This window comes from Phyllostomus hastatus, unplaced genomic scaffold, assembly GCF_019186645.2.
Source record: "Phyllostomus hastatus isolate PE091 unplaced genomic scaffold, TTU_PhHast_1.1 phas_scaffold_129, whole genome shotgun sequence".
Classification (NCBI taxonomy): domain Eukaryota; kingdom Metazoa; phylum Chordata; class Mammalia; order Chiroptera; family Phyllostomidae; genus Phyllostomus; species Phyllostomus hastatus.
The window spans coordinates 11,832,511-11,851,834 of record NW_025334009.1 but is presented as its reverse complement, the minus strand read 5'-3'; the positions used below and the strand labels follow the sequence as shown (position 1 = coordinate 11,851,834).

At 39.2% G+C, this 19,324-nt stretch overlaps 1 protein-coding gene across 21 annotated transcripts in view; it reads right to left on the bottom strand.

The window, feature by feature from the left end:
* The window catches only part of LRRFIP2 (LRR binding FLII interacting protein 2), a 106,132-nt gene that overhangs the window by 73,294 nt on the left and 13,514 nt on the right, over window positions 1-19,324 (bottom strand). For all 21 annotated transcript variants that reach the window (XM_045856538.1, XM_045856544.1, XM_045856540.1 and 18 more), the window contains exon 2: window positions 12,412-12,557. In XM_045856538.1, the coding sequence (XP_045712494.1) occupies window positions 12,412-12,501 (90 nt within the window). In that variant the 5' untranslated portion in view covers window positions 12,502-12,557. The remainder of the gene's footprint in view (window positions 1-12,411; window positions 12,558-19,324) is intronic.

Genomic DNA, 19,324 nt, shown 5'->3' with positions numbered 1-19,324 from the left:
TTCCCTTGGAATATAATCCACAAGTCAAATTTCATTTGGGACTGTTATTTGAAAAAAAAAAAAGGTTATGTTTACTTTTTAAATTTTTAAAAGATTTTATTTGTTTATTTTTAGAGAGAACAGAGGGAGAAAGAGAGGGAGAGAAACATCTGTGTGAGAGAGATACATCTATCAGTTGCCTCTCACATGCCCCTAACTGGGGACCTGGCCTGCAACCGAGGCGCATGCCCTGACTGGGAATCAAACCTGCAGCCTTTTGGTTCACAGGCCTGCAACTCAATCCACTAAGCCACACCAGCCCAAGCTGGGGTTTTTTTGTTTTGTTTTAAGTTTGATTCCATTATCCTAAGATTCAAAGCAAGAGCATTAATTTTAAGTTATATAACAGTATGTTGTATTGTTATTTAACTTAGAAAACTCCATCCTCCCCAGAGACTTTGCCCCAGGTATCTGATCTCTCTTCTGTCTCCACTTTCCCCCTCTATTGGTTTGTTCTTCTCATCACAAGTAGGTTCAAAGACCCTCCCACCATCTTTTAATTGATGACGTTTTATAATTCCTTACCAAAAATTATAAATGCTTATTTTCTCATGTCTCCACAGGTGACACCCTTAAGCAGAGCCTCTCCCATCTCTAAACAACAAACAAAAAATTCCATCCCGGTTAAATTCTACCTTGTCTTCTCTTTATAGCCAACTTGTCTAGCACCTCCTTCCTCACTGCCCATTCTCAGGCTTTTCTCCACCGTCCTATTCCAACTGGCTCTTCAACACCAGGGCTGAGTTTCCCACGCCCCAACCTCTCTCCATCCATAGTGAGCTATTATTCTGGCACTTTCTCACACGGTTCCAGTTGTCTCACACCCCTGTGCCTGTAGAGTGTGCTTAGGAAACAATACACAAAAAAACCATAAAACAATTGAGATAGGTATCAGAACTTTTAGAACATGGACAGGAAGGACATCTTATTATTTTATTAAAGCGGTCCCCTGGTGTGGTGGGTAATAGGCCTGGGGTGGGTACACAGTGAGACAAAGGGCCCTAAACTTGGTCTGTAATGTCTTCTTTCCCCTTCCTGCCTGTCTTTTTGAAGAAAACATCAGAACCAACTGTCACAAAACGTTGACGTCAGTTAGTGCTGGGTGGTGGACTCGTGGCTACTTATTACCAAAACTGTCTGGCATTTAATATTTTCCAGAAAGAGTAATACATGAAAATGCACACTCAAATGCCTTTATAAAAAGGAAAACCTCTAGCATGAAAACATTTGCCCTACTGTGATCATGTGACAGCGTTACAGAGAGACAAGTTGTCATAATTTGACAGGAACGCACCGACCTGAACTGAGTCTGGAGTTGCCAGCCCGCATGCACACACACACACACACACACACACACACACACACACACACACACAGAGGGAACCCACGCGGCTGGCGTGAGCAACAGAGACAGGGGTAATCCAGGCCGTCACAGGCCACGCTTTCACTTCAGCAAATCTGAACTACAAAATTCTAGGAACGTGAGACATTCAAGGAAAATGACTAATTTAAGTAGCTAAGACTCAGAGTTTACTGTTTAATTTTGTTTATTCTTCCACGGCACTCATGCCCAAAGAACCCTGAAAGACAAATTAGGAGACATAATATTTATTGTGTTGCTATGGTTTCCAAACTAACAAACAAAAATCATCACTCGATTTCCTAGCAACATCCCTTTAGTAGAAAATCTTAGGTACCATTTCCCTTCGATCTTACAACGTAATTATGTTTAGCCACCTTTCTTAAAGCTTTTGATGGGTGAAGACCAAATATTTAAATTTTTCTGAGCATAAGCACCAACATGTATTGAGATAAAAATTGAGGGATTTTTAACCCATTTTCTTCTGATGTCAAACAACTATATCTGCCTTATATTCAAAGACCTTTTGACAGCAAAATATTCTTTTGCAATGAGTGAGGAAACTTAAGATTGCAGACTTTACTACTGAGGTCTAAAAAGAACCTAATAAAAAGACAGCACAAGAAAACTGAAACTCTGAATCTGTGATGACGTATCTAACCACAGGAGAAAATGTGAATCGGTTTCAGCAGATGTACTGAGATGAAAGGTGCTGCCAGTATTGTCGTCACATGTAGGTTAGTGACATTGTGCTATTAGAATTTTTTAAATCCAAATTCCTGTAAGTCACAGGAATGGTACAGATTATGGCAGTGATTATACCAAATATTTTTTCAATAACACTGATAACAAAACTAAGTCTTAGGGTTCAATAATCCTCCCTTAGTTCTGTTTAGAGGAACAAATCAAGGAACAGAGAGAACCTGAGAGTAACACTGGCCATCACAGAGCCAGGGCCAGGCTGGGCCGGGGGGCAGGGGGCAGGCGGCCAGAAGAGAGGGCTGCCCCAGCCACACCTCCCAGCCTCCTCTGCCTTAGCTCCAGTGAGTAAATGGGGGAAGAAAATGGAGAGAGGTCTGTTCTTGATAGGAACTGGCTAGAATTATGCACTAATGCCAACAGGAGAAATCCCAAATGACTACAGAACAACTTGGATTTACTCTTTCAAATGATTTGTCTAATAAAAGAGGTAAGAGGGAGAATTTTGATTTTCTTAAAACTGGGGAGAAGTGGAAAAAAGTATTCACTTTTTATCATTCTGAAAAAATACCTCAGATTTCATAATCTCTTATAAATGTTTGTGTACCATCACTGAACAGTTAAAGGTGTTTTATGCCCTGGCCAGTGTGGTTCAGTTGGCTGGAGCACTGTCCCACACACCAATAGGCCGTGGGTTTGACTCTTGGTCAGGGCATATACCTAGGATGTGGGTACCTGGTGCGTACAGAGGCAACCAATTGATGCTTCTCTCCCACATCAATGATTCTCTCTCTCTCTCTCTCCCCCACTCTCTCTCTAAAGTCAATACATATATCCTTGGGTGAGGACTGAAAAAAAAAAAACGTTTTGTTTGGTTGTTTTTAAAAGATTATATTTATTTATTTTTAGAGAAAGGGGAAGTGAGGGAGAAAGACAGGGAGCGAACATCAATGTGTGGTTGCCGCTCACGCACCCCCAACTGGGGACCCAGCCTGCAACCAGGCATGTGCCCTGACTGGGAATTGAACTGGTGACCTTTTGGTTCACAGACCAGCACTCAATCCACTAAGTCACATCAGCCAAGGCAAAAGGTCTTGTTTTTTTTTTAAAGATTTTATTGATTTATTTTTTAGAGATTGGGGGAGGGAAGGAGAAAGAGAGGGAGAGAAGCATCAATGTGCAAAAGAATTGGTTGCCTCTCATGCACCTGCTACTGGGGACCTGGCCCTCAACCGAGGCATGTGCCCTGACGGGGAATCAACCCTTTCGGTTTGTGGGGCAGTGCCCAACCCACTGAGTTACACCAGTAGGCAAAAAAAGTTATTTTAAGTAAGAGTAATTCTGCCTCCTATGGAGTTACTTTTTCAGACAAATTCAATTTACACAGAACAATCTGAACCAAACACATACAATGATCAAAAAAGTATCAGAATTAAGAAAGACTTGAGACTTGACTTTGAAATCTTAGATCTCTTTAAGGCTCAGCCTGAGGATTGATTCCCTTCAACTGCATACTTTCTCCCTAGACAATCTCACCCACACTCTTGATTTAATTTACCTTCTACATGCTGACAGGTCTCAAAGGCCATCTTCACCCAAGACCTCTCCTTTTGACGCCTTGGTCTATACCCCCAAACTGCCTCTTCAAAGTCTCCACTTCGGGGCCTCGTGGGCACCTGAACCAATGCCAGCATAAATCCACGGTCTCCCTCCCCAAGCCTCCTCCCCACTCTGTCTACGCAGATCCACAAGCCAAAACCGAGCCAGGGTGGGGATTAAATGCATTTAACGTACTTAGAGCAGTGCCTCGTACGTAACAAGAGCTCGGCAATGTTAGGTGTTATTTTTGTTAATCTTTGAATTCTCAATGCTCTTTCAGCCTCAAAAGCTTGTCAGTCTTCTTCTGACCGGACAGCTCTTCCCAACACGTGACAACTCCCTTTCCCCTAAAGAATTCCACTCATCCTCCAAAACTCAGGGGAAAGGGTGCTTGCTCAGGGAAGCCTTCCCCTGCCTCGCACTCTGCAATGAAACCGTTCACTGTTCTCTCGAAGCGCTTAACACAGTTGTGACTAAATACAGTACCATGTTCTCTCACTTCTAAGAATGCCACTAATTATGATACACACCGGCAATCACAGCTTTCAATTTCAGAAAAAAAATCACCATACTAAATGTAAACATTCATTTTGAAGGAAAAAAGGAACTGAAAATTGAAAAATTAGTGCATTAGGTAATCACTTGCTTAGTGTCTATTATCTTCTCTAGAATCTAAGCTACATAAGGGAAATGACTGTGCTATTTCCTGCGCATCCCATATCCTCTGTACCTAGCACATCTGTGAGGAGCAGACACTCAATAAACAATTACTGGACAAATGACATTCGAGAGTCATGTTTTGTTAAAACTCCACTCCCAAATGAAAGATGGTATTAATGCTCTTAGTTATTGCTGATTATGATAATTCTTTGCATTTTTAAAAGCTGCTATCCTTATAAGTTTTTTATCCTTAATTTGCCATGGCCTAAAAATGAACACATTATTCAAATAAAAAAACAAAATAACTATGGGATCGTCAGCTTTATCAAGTGATTACAATTATCATTCCATTAAATAATAACAATGGACAGTATGTTTTTCTTATGAAAAGGAAAGGAATTATTTATTCAAAAGTCATACATGTTCAGAATAATGGTGGAATTCTGTTTTTAAGTCCCAAAGTCCTTTAAAACTATACACCCATGGATTGAGTGCAGGCCGCAAACCAAAGTGTCGCAGGTTTGATTCCCAGTCAGGGTACATGCCTGGGTTGCAGGGCATGACCCCCAGCAACCGCACATTGATGTTTCTCTCTTTCTTCCTCTCTTCCCTCTCTGAAAATAAATAAAATCTTTAAAAATAAATAAAATAGAGCCCTGGCTGGCGTAGCTCAGTGGATTGAGCGCAGGCTGGGAACCAAAGTGTCCCAGGTTCGATTCCCAGCCAGGGTACATTCCTGGGTTGCAGGCCATAACCCCCAGCAACTGCACATTAATGTTTCTCTCTCTCTCTCTCTCTCCCCCTCCCTCCATTCCCTCCCTAAAAATAAATAAATAAAATCTTTAAAAAACAATAAAATAAATAAATAAATAAATAAATAAAACTATATACCCATAAACACACACAGTCCTGCCTCCCCCTGGGACAGTATCTTTTAAACTAAGCACAGTTCTTCCCTCTGTATGTTTCTCAGGCTGCTAGCCCATAACCAAAACCAGCACATTTTTGCTTCTCATCACTAGATGCCTAGAGTGGCTATTACCTCTTTAGACAACAAAATGAAATCTAATCAAGTGTCCATTAACAAATAAATGGATAAACAAGATGCAGGACATACATACAATGAAATATATGGTATTATTAATAATAATAATTATTCCTTCATTCCTTTAAATGGCGGAAATAATAATTCAGCCATTTAAAGGAATGAAGTCATTTCACAGGGGTGGGGGGAGGCAAGAAGTTCTGATACATGCTAGAATGTGGAGAGACCTTGAAGACATGATGCTAGGTAAAGTAAGCCAGACAAAAATGGACAAATACTGTAAAATTCCACGTATGTGAAATATCTAGAATAGTCAAAGGCAAGAGACATAAAGTAGATTAAAAGTTACCAGGGGCTAGGAAAGGGAAGTGGGAAGTTATTGCTTAATGGTAGCATAATTTCTGTGTGGGGTGATGAAAAGATTTTAGAAACAGACAGTGGTGATGGTTACACAACAGAGTGAATATAATTAATGCCACTACATTGTAGATTTCAAAATGGTTAAAATGGCAAATTTTGTTATATACATTTTAATAAATTTAAAAAATTAATGTGACATACCAAAAACCATTGGTTATTTGAATTACATACTTCAAATGGGTAAATTATGTTATATGAATTATATCTCAATAAAGCTATTTTTAAAAATGAAATGCCAAACTTCTAGTGGCCACAAATGTTAAACAGCCAGAGCTTCCTTTCTTCCTTATTCTTACAAGGAGGTTTAAGCACTGAATATGTACACATGTAAATTCTGCTCAACATAAAAGTCTCTGAACACTATTTACTAGACTCCGATGTCTGTAAAAGATTATCAATTTCTATGCCTGTCAGTGACTCTTTAGATTTAAGAGAACTGTGCATTATGAGCACGAATTTTCTTTGGATCCTGGACCTTGAAAGAAAACAGAATTTTAGAGCTGGAAGGACTCTCCAATCATCAGGTCAAAAATTAAGCAAAAGAGATCCAAGATGGTTACAGAGGGGGTGGAAGTTACATTCACCTCCCAGGGCCAAAATGGAATTATAATATACAGAACAATCAATCTCAATAACCAACTGAAGACTAGCTGAACAGAAGTCTTACAACCAAGGATTTACAGAAGCCACATCAAGCCGGGTAGGAAGGGCGGAGACACATGAGAGGGCTGGCCCTACTCCCACAGGCAGCAGCTAAGAATCTGGAAGGATATCTCAGCTACAAAGGTTCCCCTTAGGAGCAAGGGGTCTCAATGGTATGCTCGGCTCCCCAGCCCAGAGCACCAGAGCCAGGAAGAGGAGCTCACAGACATCTCTTATGTGAAAATAAGCAGGGATTCTCTCAGTCAGGGAGAGAGACAGGAGTCAGCTAGAGACCCAGGCACCCTCTTACAGGGCTAGTACACAAAATCGCATTTGCAGCCACTCACCCTGGTCTCCAGCAGAAGGAGGGCAAGGCGGAGTAGAGCCATGTGGGGAGAGACTGGAGTTTGTGGCTCTAGGAAGAGAGCTAAATGGACAACTGCCAGGATCACTGTGCTGAGTCCTTCTCCCACACCACAGACACCATTTATCTTGGGTGGAGCACCCGCTTCCACTGGGCATCTGCCTAGGGCACAGGTGGCAAACACAAAGCCCACAGGCCAAACCCAGCCCGCCCACCTTGTTTTATCTGGCCTGGGACCTTATTTCTACCCGGTGGCAGCACTGAGCTCTCGCTTAACTGTTAAGGAGTAGTTACATTTATACAGTCTTAAATTACATTCAGCCTTTTGAAGGCAACCGGGAGGCTGATGTGGCCCCCCAGTGAAAGTGAGTTTGACACCCCTGGCCTAGGGGAACACAGTAGCCCAATCCTCCGGACTCCTGGGCAACCGATCCTGTGGAACTCACACCCTGCTGAGGAGTCAACTGCCTGGGCCCAGGATGAAGAGGTCCAGAGGGACTAAGAGGATGTCAGTGACTCAGCTGTGTGGCTCTAAGTGGGGGCCATTTCCCCCACCTTGCCGTGAGCTGACCAGCACCCCTCCCACACAAAGACCCAGCAGCCCCACCCTCCCAACTCCCAGCAGACCAGCCTGCCAAGATGCAGCATTCTAGGAGATTCAGGCAGAAACCAGGACGGACTGAGTTGTGTGACTCTGGGGCAAGGGCCTTTCCCCACAACTTCCCACAAGCCCAACCAGTGCCTCCCACTCACCCCGGATCCTCTAGCTCTACCCTCCGCGGGGTCCCTGCAGCTCTTCCCTGCCCAGCTTGGACTCTCCAAGAGACCCAGGCACTATCTGGAACAGACTGAGTTGCATGGCTCTAGGAGAAGGCCATTCCCCCCCAAAGATTCCAACAAAAACTTCTGGAACTATAAATAAATTAAGTACAATAGCAGGATACAAAATATATGTCCAGAACTAGAGTGCATTTTTATACATCAATAATGAACTATCAGAAAGGGAAATTAAGAAAATCAATCCTATTTATGACTGCATTATAAAAAAAAAAGCTAGCAATAAACTTAACCAAGGACATAAAAGACATAACAAAAGAATCAAATACCTAGGAATAAACCTAGCTAAAGATGTAAAAGACCTATACTCAGAAAATTATAAGACACTCATGAAAGTAACTGAAGAAGATACAAATAAGTGGAAGCATATACCATGTTCATGGATAGGAAGAATTAACATCAATAAAATGTCCATACTACCTAAAGTAATCTTTAGATTCAACATAATTCCTATCAAGATTCCAATGGCATATTTCAAAGATCTAGAACAAATATTCCAAAAATGTATATGGAACCACAAAAAACCCCCCACTGACCACTGCAATCTTGAGAAAGAAGAACAAAGTTGGATGAATCGAACTACCTGATATCAAACTGTACTACAAGGCCATAGTAATCCAAACAGCAAAGTACTGGTATAAAAACAGACAAGTATGTAGATCAATGGAACAGAACAGAGAGCCCAGAAATAAACCCATGCCTGTATGGTCAATTAATATTTGACAAAGGAGGCAAGAACATACAATGGGGTAAAGAGAGTCTCTTCAATAAATGGTGTTGGGAAAACTGGACACATGCAAAAAAAAAATGAAACTAGACACCTTCGTCCACCAGGCACAAAAATAAATGCAAATGGATTAAAGACTTAAATGTAAGACTTGATACCATAAAAATCCTAGAAGAAATATACAGTAATATCTCGGATATTTCTCTTAGTAATATTTTTTGATATATCTTCTCAGGCAAAAGAAACAAAAGAAAAAGTAAACAGATGGGACTATATCAGACTAAACAGTTTTGCATGGCAAAGGACACCATCGACAAAATAAAAAGACAACCCACTGAGTGAGAGAACATATTCGCCACTGATACATCTGATAACAGTTTAATATCCAAAATTTATAAAGAACTCATACAACTCAATATCAAAACAAACAAACAACCCAATTAAAAAAATGTGCAAAGGTTCTAAATAGGCGCTCTCCAAAGAGGACATACAGATGGCCAAAGACATATGAAAAGATGCTCAAAGTCACTAGCACTAGAGAAATGCAAATTAAAACTACAATGAGATATACTTCACACCTGTCAGAATGGCCATCATCAATAAATCAAAAAACAACAGTGTCACAAGGATGTGCAGGAAGGGGAACCCTCATGCACCGTTGGTGGGAATGCAGACTGGTGCAGCCACTGTGGAAACAGCATGGAGGTTCCTCAAAAAATTAAAAATAGAACTGCCTTATGACCCAGCGACTCCACTTCTGGATATTATGTGAAGGAACCCAAAACACTAAATTGAAAGAATATATGGCCCCCTATGTTCATTACAGTGTTATTTGCAATAGCCAAGCTATGGAAGCAGCCCAAGTGTCCATCAATAGATGAGTGGGTAAAAAGGTGGTGGTGATACTTACAATGGGATATTGCTTGGCCATTTAAGAGAACAAAATCTTACCATCTGTGACAAGATGGATGGGCCTAGACTAGGTTATTATGCTAAGGGAAGTAAGTCGGTCAACGGAAGACAAATACCACACAATTTCACTTCTATGTGGAATCTAAAGAACAATATAAACAACAAACTACAGAAACAGACTCACAAACACAGTGAACAGAATGATGGCTGCCAGAAAAAGGGGGTTGTGGGACTGGGTGAAAAAGGTGAAGGGTTGAGAAGCCCAGATTGGAAGTTATAAATAGTCATGGGGATGTAAAGTACAGCATAGAGACCATAGTCAGTAATAACATAATAACTGTGTATGGTACAGTTATTGAATAAGAAAAAAACATAAAACTCTTAGAAGGAAATAAAAGCAGTAAGCTCCTTCATATCAAACTTGGTGATGATTTTTTGGATTTGACACCAAAAGCAAAGGCAACAAAAGCAAAAACAAAAAAGTAGACGACAGCAAACTAAAAGCTTCTGCACACAAAGGAAAACACCGACAAAATGCAAAGGCCATCTATGGAATGGGAGAAAATATTTGCAAACCATACATTTCCCTGATAAGGGGTTAACATCCAAAATATATAAAGAATTCATACAACTCAGAAAACAAACAACCCAATTACAAATTGGGCAAAGGATCTGAATAAACATTTTTCCAAAGAAGACATATTGACAGCCAGCAGATCCATGAAAAGGTGCTCAACATCACTGACCATCAGGAAAGTGCAAACCAAAGCCATAATGAGCTGAAAATGCAAATCAAAGCCACAATGAGCTATCACCTCACACCTTTTAGAATGGCTGTCATCAAGCGGACACGAAGTAACAGGTGGTGGCAAGGATGTAGAGAAAAGAAAACGATTGTGAGCAACCGGTGAAAATAAAAACTGGTGCAGCCCCTATGGAAAACAGTATACAGGTTCCGCAAATAATTAAAATAGAACTCCCTGGCCAGGTGGCTCGGTTGGTTGAAACATCGTGTGGTACACCAAAAGGTTGCCAGTTTGCTTCCTGGTCAGGGCACATAGCTAGGCTGCAGGTTGAACCCTGGTCTGGGCGCATATGAAAGGCAACCAACTGGTATTTCTCTCTCACTTCCATGCTCCTTCCCCACCTCCCTCTCCTCCCGAATCCTCTCTCTAAAATCAAATCCTCAAGTGAGGAATAAATGAACAAATGACTGAATGAAAGAAAAAAAATAAAACATAATGGAACTCCCCTATGGTCCAGCAATTCCGTTTCTGAGTATTTATCCAATGAAAACAAAAACACTAACTTGAAAAGATATATACACCACCAGGTTCACTGCCGCATTATTTACAATAGCCAAGATCCGGAAACAACCTTTTTGGCATTTATCTCTCAGCTTCATCTGTTTCCTCATCTGTAAGTAAGGCTAATAGTAATACCTATCCCTACCTAACTCATAAGGTTATTATGAGAACCAAGATATGAAAGTTCTTTCGAAATCACGAAAGGTTGTAGAAAAACAAGCTTTTAATGAAGGAGTCGGAGGCAATTCAGAAACAGTATAGCAGAGAGAGTGGTGAAATGCTGAGTGTTTGGAGCCAGAGTGCATTTGTCAGAATCTAAGCTCTGCTATTTCCTCGCTATGCGACCTTAAGGAAGTTACTCAATTTTTCTGTGCAATGGTTTCTTCATCTGTAAAGTGAAGATAATTATAAAACCAACCTCAGGATTTTGTGAGGATTAAATTAATTAATGCATTTTAAATACTCAAAATAGTGTTTGTCACATAGTAAATACTTAAGTGTCGGGTATTAGAATGCTACTCAATTTTATAAATGAAGCAACATACTCTAAAAAAAGAATTCAAATACTTAATGACAGTACAAAAATAGCCTAGAAGGTACTGGTATTCTCTCCCCTTACAGAAATCTGGGTATATCCCTCCAATTTTGGAAGTAAACATTTTGAGTATTTTCGATTTTCAACTAAAACTATGTGGCTTCCAAAATACTTCATCCATGCAAATACTTAATATTGTTGTAAAGTAACAGCTATTTTATTTCATTTTTAAATATCCTTTACCTTTTTATCTAAAAATATCTCACTGTTTGAATTTTGTTAAAGTAATATAAGTTTTGTCATCAGTTTTTAGATGGCTTTTCTTTGCCTCAAATATCCTACAAAATTTGACTTCTAACTCAAAAGCTAATTAAGTAGTTTACAAAAGGAAAAATGTAACAATGAGCTGGGCCAAAAAAGACTGTGTAATATGTCAAAAGGAAACGGCACTAGTTCTAAATGAATTATTTACTAAGAATAACAAAGAGGAAATGATGAAGGAATAATACTCACCAAAAGAGAGAGAGAGAGATTTAATTATACAGTACTCTAAGCAATTCTTGTATCAGATTAGTTTATAGTCAGGTCTGCAGCTACAGATAGAGCCTGAAACAAAGTTGGCACCTGACAAAGAAATCACAGCCAGCAGTTACCTTACATTTCCAAGGTGCAACAGGAAATGTTGCCAGTGATTCAATAGGTGACACCCCTTTCCTTTTTTTTTTCTTTTTCTGAGTTGTCAACAAACTAAAGCAAAAATGCTCCAGAAGCCCTGTCACTAGCTAAAAGTTAAACAGACAAATTCCACTGCAATATTGAAAAAAAACAGCTAAGACACTGAATCTAAGCAGATACCAAACAAGGGTTGTTTCTGTCAACATTTACGCAGAGCCTCCTGGAATATATTAACCGTATATAGCCCATGAAGCATCTATAATATAGCTATCATATCTTCATGATTCTAATTACCTTAAATTTCAATGATGAAGATTAATTATAAATTTCAATATATTAGGACAAGTACCTGGAACTCAAATAATCCACAAAATGAAAAATTAATTTTAAATGAGTTGAACAGATATCCAAGTAAAGAGACGGCAACTATATTTTATTCTAATACAGTATTTTAGAAGCCAAATAGGTGTTATTGGCAGTAAACATTCTGAAACTAGCTCAGTGAATGAATGTCTCTATACCTCCGACCTGAGCATTTTACAGCATTCTCATCTGTACATGTCAGTGTTGACGGGGGTTTGCACACACACCTCTCTGGCGATGTTACTCAAAGCTTCATCTTCTGCAGAAAACCGGTCCTTCATAGGCGTTCTTTTCCTTCCAGAGCCGGGAGTCCCCATCTTGTCGTCTTGATCTTCTTTTAACTCTAAACAATGATTTCAGTCTGTTTCCAGCCCTGAAATAAAAAGAAACAATAATTTAGGATGTTTTTCTTTGTGCAGTTTTAATGTATTACATTCACTTTTAACAGAGAGAAATTATACTTATGTATTTACATATAAATTTAATCATCAACTACATTTTCTCATTTTCAAATTATTCCAATAATTTTTAGAATATTTAAATTTGTACTAATCCCCTAATCTCCCAACTCTTTTTACTATACCATCCATGGCAAACTATGAGAATGTGTTAGCCTCAGAAATCTGCAGTCAACATTAATTTTTACTTATTTAAAATTACTACAGCTATTTCTAAAATCTAATTCTGTTCCACAGCAAAAAAATAAATTTTTCAGAAAAGTCATTCAGCTTAAACCTTTGAAAGAACACATTCAAAAACATTTAATACAGTGCCTTAAAGTTAGAAAAGTACCTTGGCTCTTCAGTGTAATTTAAGAAACAATTGCAATTAAACCATTACCACATAAAAGATCAAATGAAGGTTTATTATCCTGCAACTAACAATAACCAGCACTGTCCACGCAGTGAATGGCTGAGTGCCTGCTATTGCCCGGTACTAGGTACTACGGGGGCTACCAGATACAGCGGCAAACAAAGCTGACGTGGGCCGATGATTAAAGCTGGATTCACGAGTCCATTGTTGTTGTCAGTGTTATAGACCTATTTTCATGACAGAGGGAAAATTAACCCTCCAGGATTAAATAGCAAGGATGACAAAGACCATCTAACCATCTAACCAACCTTCTAACACATGATACATATTTGAAGTTAAAAATTCTCATGAGAGGATGCACCCAATTTGCATGACCTTCCTCTCTCCTATACACATTCCTGAGCATTACAGCTCACTTAGCTAAATACCCATAAACTTAAATTTTTTCCCCTAACTTTAACAAAATAAACTGGTGAACCTTCAGTACGCTATGACTCACAAATGAATTCTCAGTTTTGTCCTAACAGGATAAACTATATATATTGAAACTACAAGTGACTTTAATATATTGGAATTTACTTGATTCAGTCAAAATAAAACAAAACCACTCCATCAATCAATCCACTCTTCCAAAACGCTTTTCTCCAATGAAAATGCCAGACACTCTCCCTTTTCTGACACCATTTCTTATTTCCCATAGAACTAGCTTGTTGTGTTTGTCAATCAGAATGAAGATTGATGAGTATCTTACTCTGCTATAGAAAATATATCTGAATATAATTAAGAAATGGACTCATTTAAGTGAAAATAAATAAATAAATAAATAAATAAATAAATGTCTGCTACATTATCAGGATAATGTAGCTACATTATCAGGATACAAATCAGTTACCAAGCTACAAATCAGGATAATTTCTGAAAAGCACAAAGGAATTTCCTCATCAGTCCCCCATCCGTCTCATCCTCGGCGTAATTTTAAAGACCATCCACCACTTACTTAACAGTAACAGTGCACAAATGCCAGTCACCTACTGAGGAAAAGCAGCATGCAATACAAAGTTCCTTTTCAAATTACAGTGACAATTAAACTATCAAACTGTGGTATCCTTCAGTAACTGTCCTTTAGTCAGCTTTCCAAGGACACAATGAAAGACATTTCACAGAAGCGGGAGACAAAAGCACATGCATTTTCTAATTCTAGGCACAGAAAAATAATTACAGAAGAAAAAGAAAAGATTTGGCTGGAAGTATATGAAAAGTAGTTTCGTTAGGAGGACAGGATTACAGATGCATTTTTTTTTCTTCTTGATTCTCTAAGATTTCAACAGTACAGGGAAAAAGATACATGCATTTAAAAAAAATAAAAACATTCAAATCCAAGGCTTAACGAATAAACTGGCCCCAAGGTGTTTCGCACCCAAATTAGGCACAATCTGCTACACAGCTGAGACACACTATCTGAAGCCACTGCTGGTAGTAGGTATACTTTTGAATGTATTTCTTTCTCCTTTTTCCCCAGAATCCATTTTACTTCTTTCTCAACTAACACTGCCTTAGACCTTAGACCTGCCAGGACATTCCTTGCATACAGATTTACACAGGGAATTATCTTTTCTTAAAAATGTCTCAAAACACTGTTTCAACAAGCCTCAGGCTAACCAGTCCGAAGACTAAGAAGGCAAAAAAGGGAGAGGGGCAGAGGGTGAACAGGAAAAGAGAACAGCTTCCTGCCTCTCTTCCTTGTCCTATCTAGAGAGGGAACCCAGGTGTTTGTGTGACTAACTGGCCAGGTCCTGTCACCTTCTTCAACTGCACAAGAGGCACACCAGCCATCACCTATTTCAAAAAAAAACCTAGTGCATTTGAAAGAGTTGTATTATTTATACTCTGCAGACAAACATCCGAAAAGTTTTTCAGCTCCTATGCAACCTATCTTCTAGTAACTCCAGAACAGTGATGGGGAAAACCTTAAAAGAAATAAGATTCCTGGCACAGCCAATGGAAAACTGCTTTTCAACAAAACGACAAAAATAAGGATGTAGACTCAAATATATTATTTCCAGTTTCTGATCCTAAAGGGACTTTTGGTAAGTTTCTATCCCAAGGAGGTTGCCTCAAGAACACTTTCCCTCAGGAGCCATGTTATTCTCTTGTAGCTTTTCCTCCGTGGCACTCACCAAACCCAGAGCTGAACCTTTACGCTGCCAAGGACAACACTGCCTGCATTTTGTCAAGCCCTTCACATGAGCAATGTCAAGCTGATTTTCTCCAGATGGTTTTGTCATTAAGTATTGGTCTATCTAAGGGAAAGGAGAGAAGTACCTACAGAATGTTGTGGAATATAAACCTTCCACAACAGGCAGATACATCAATAAAGCTCTCTTCCCCAGTGAGCTTCCCATATGACACACTTCTGAAAAGCAGGCATTTTGCCACATTAAGTGGCACTTCAATTAGGGGACTGTTCCCTTTTGTGAGAACAGAATGTGTATGTAACGTCAGCATGTCACATTCTAAATACAGCACACTGAGTAGTGTCTGGATACTCACAGTTTCAGTTCCCTTATGTTAAGTATTTCATCATGGAGAACTCAAAACATTGGCACGATAAGCCTCTGCATCAGAGGCGTCATTCCAGATAACAGTGGACTGCACAATAAAACACTTGGTAGTTATTCATAAGCAATTCGCAGCATCTGGAATGGCACCTGAACTTAAGACTTCGTGTGACTACTTTGTTCCCACTGGACAAGATTTCTAGTGAGAGGATCCGAGCCCATCTGCCCGCGCCAGCAACTGCCGCACGGCCCGCCCACTGCCTGTGCCCTGGCCGCTTCACCTACAGAGCAGAACAACTGTCCCAGCGACTCCACATCGTTATCCTGGGGCTCCAAGGGGTTACCATAAGCACAATCACTTAATAAACCTATAAAGCACTCCATAAATGTTTCAAGTGTCTTGAATTCACTACCTCCTTTGCATATTTAGCTTATGAAATTGACAAAAGGGTGATCCCTGCCTTTCTTTACAATTTCATACTTTTTTTTTAAAGATTTTATTTATTTATTTTTAGAGAGGGAAGGGAGGGAGATAGAGAGAGAGAGAAACATCAATGTGCGGTTGCTGGGGCTTATGGCCTGCAACCCAAACATGTATGCTGGCTGGGAATCGAACCTGGGACGCTTTGGTTCCCAGCCCACGCTCAATCTACTGAGCTACACCAGACAGGGCTACAATTTCATACTTTTAACTAAACAAAAATATCCTCAAGTTATTTCCTCCAGAATGCATTATATGATATCATTTGCCATGCTACGAAGTTTTGCTGAAGTATGGAACAATCTGAAAAAAAAAATGCCTTTAAAAAGTAAAAATGCCTATAGTATAATCATACTTTGCAGCATATTTACATAATAAAATTAATAAATAAAAAATATTTAAGGTACATTGTAGTATCCAAAGTATATTTTTGAAAGTGTAAATGAATACACAAGTTTGGGAGGATGGCTTTATAATGGGTGTTTATCACTTAGAAGAAAATAGAAGAGAGTGGTCATTAAATGGTATACTTAACATCTACACATGCCTTTCTACCAATTCTTACTTCAAAAGAAAAAGACCTTTACACAAATACTGAACCTGGGCCAATGATGCACGTACTGAAATATTGAGGGTTGAAGTGTACTGTTTGTTACCTGAGGCTTTTTTTCAACTGCATCCCCAAACATGAAATAACAGATAGAAGAATGAATACAGGGGATAGCTAGGTGATAAAGTATAATAAAACATAATAGTAGTAGAAGCCAGATAGTGGGCATGTGCATATTCACAGTAGAACTCTTTTAACTTTCCTGTATGTTTGAAAATTTTTATAATAAAGGTTGGCCAAGAATAAATGAATAAGTAACTGGCTGAGAATGGCAGACAACTAAGTGAACAAGAGGCACGGGAACTGGGAACTGCAATTAAAAAACCTTTTCTTAATTTCATCCCACAATGCTTTGTGGTTTTCAATAAACAAAGTAGGACCATTAAAATATAAGTCAGTCACTTTGGCTGGGTGGCTCGGTTGGTTACAGTGTCATCCCACACACAAAAAAGATTACAGATTCAATTCCTGGTCAGGGCACACGGCTCGGTTGGGGTTTCAATCCCCCGTTGGGGTGCGTACAGGAAGCAGGGAAGCAACCAATCCATGTTTCTCTCTCTCTCTCTCTCTTTCTCCCTCTTCCCCTTGCTAAAAGTCATAAAAACATATCCTCAGGTGAGGATTAAAAAACGAATTATGTCAGTCATCTCTGGTAAAACCATAATTTTCTACAGACTTAACATTAACCATCACTCTTGGAAAACAATGAAATTCTAAGTAAATAAAAAAACCACATTGCTAATTTTAAATAGAATGAGTACCACTGGATTAACCTTTAAAATTAAAACTCTCCACCTCCTCCCATCCCCTATCAGATGATGTTGTGGAACTGTGTACCTGAAACCTGTATAATTTTGTTAACCAGTGTTGCCCCAATAAATTCAATAAAAAGAATTGAATAAAGAAAAATAAAACTTGAGATTTTAAATTCAGTGGTCACAACTATTAGCATCACCCTAACTAATACAGTGGTGAACAAGTGGTTATTTAACTTGTTCTAGATCACATATTCTATAAAATATGTACAAACAATTAAAAGCTGGTTTGATTGGAATGAATAAAGAAAATTAATAATAAAATTAAATTAAAAATCTGACTCAAATCAATAGTTCCAATTAGACAAAGAAGCAACCACTAATGTCCTCAAAGTTCTGGGGGAAAAAAACACTGATTTTAAAGTCTACAAGTTTTTATTATCAGAGCAAACTCTCCAAAATTTTCAAGTTTTCCTGAAGACCTCTATGATTCCTTCTACTCATGTAACTCACTCACTGGAAAAAATAATAGTGACATAAGATACTTTTATATGAGAAAGGAAGATGCCCACATTTTCCCTCTTTTGAGTCATGTTTGTTGGTCAGCTTTGTGTAGCTTAAACCTGACTTAGATAGAAGAGGCAGAGAAATGTCCTGAATGGTAGGCAAGATACCAGTCAGGCCCGTCAGAGAAAGAAGCCGATGAGACACAGTGCAACGTAAGCACACTGTTGATGGGGAATGACTGCAGAAGAGAGCAGAGCTAACAGCACAGCTGCGAGAGCAGCTAGCTCATCCAACTGCCACTCCAATCCAGACACACACCATGAGTTCCTCCTAAGATGCATTTACTTCTGATAAAAGTCCTAATCCCAACACTTGGTGGCTCCTTTTTATAAAAATAAAGAGAAACAGACTCTCCCCATTGCCATGCCTATGCATCCAAAACACCATCCCAACATACACATGCACAGAGAAACAGAAAATACCATTCATAAAATAACTTCCCCATAAGTTATGGATATGAGTTGCCAGATTCAAAGGGCCCCTAGAATGCTCAACACAAGTCCCAAGTCCACACCAAGGTACTTCATAGTGAATTATCATAGTGAATTTCAAACAGTGGGGATGAGAATGATTTTACAAGCTTCCAAGGATGGGAAAATCAGGTCAGGTATAAAGGATTAACAATTAGAATGGCTTCAGGGTTCTAAAAGTAATTATGAAACAAGAGGACTAGAGTGATTCCTTCAAATTTCTGAAGAAAAATTATAGACAACCTATACAGTCTACGCCCAGTCGAACCACTCTATTCTCACACTTGATAATTAAAGACATTTTCAGACATGTGTGCTCTCAAAAGCTCACTTCTCTTACACCCTTTGACTGAAATTTGTCAATCAGCTACTAGAAGACATACTTCATCAAATAAAAGAGGAAATCAAAAGAGAGGAAACTTAGCAAACAGGAAATAAACCGAACACAGAAGAGGAGCAACATGAATTGATCTCCAGCAGGATGATAGATACTGGAGGAAGAAACCCACAGGTTGAAGCAATGTGATTCAAAAGACATAATGGAGGGATGTCAACACCAAAATCTCCACAGCCTTTGAGACCTCCCTTTAATACAAGGTGTGCCTTGTCTAGTTTTTATTTGCTCGTCTTAACCCCACATTGATGGAAGTTCCTGCCGTCCCCTCGCCCCATGGCCTAGGCTGGCTGAGCATGTATTTCACACCACAAAAATGTTTGCTTTTACCTCTTCCCGACAGCTAGAGCATGATGAACTTAGAAGCAAAAAAATACAAACGTAGGTGTACAGTTGCTGAGTACACAAAACAGTTCATTCTTGTATTACTGTTTACTAATCACTGTGCTGTTTTCCATACAAACAACTGTGCACCTACGTCTGGCCACCCTG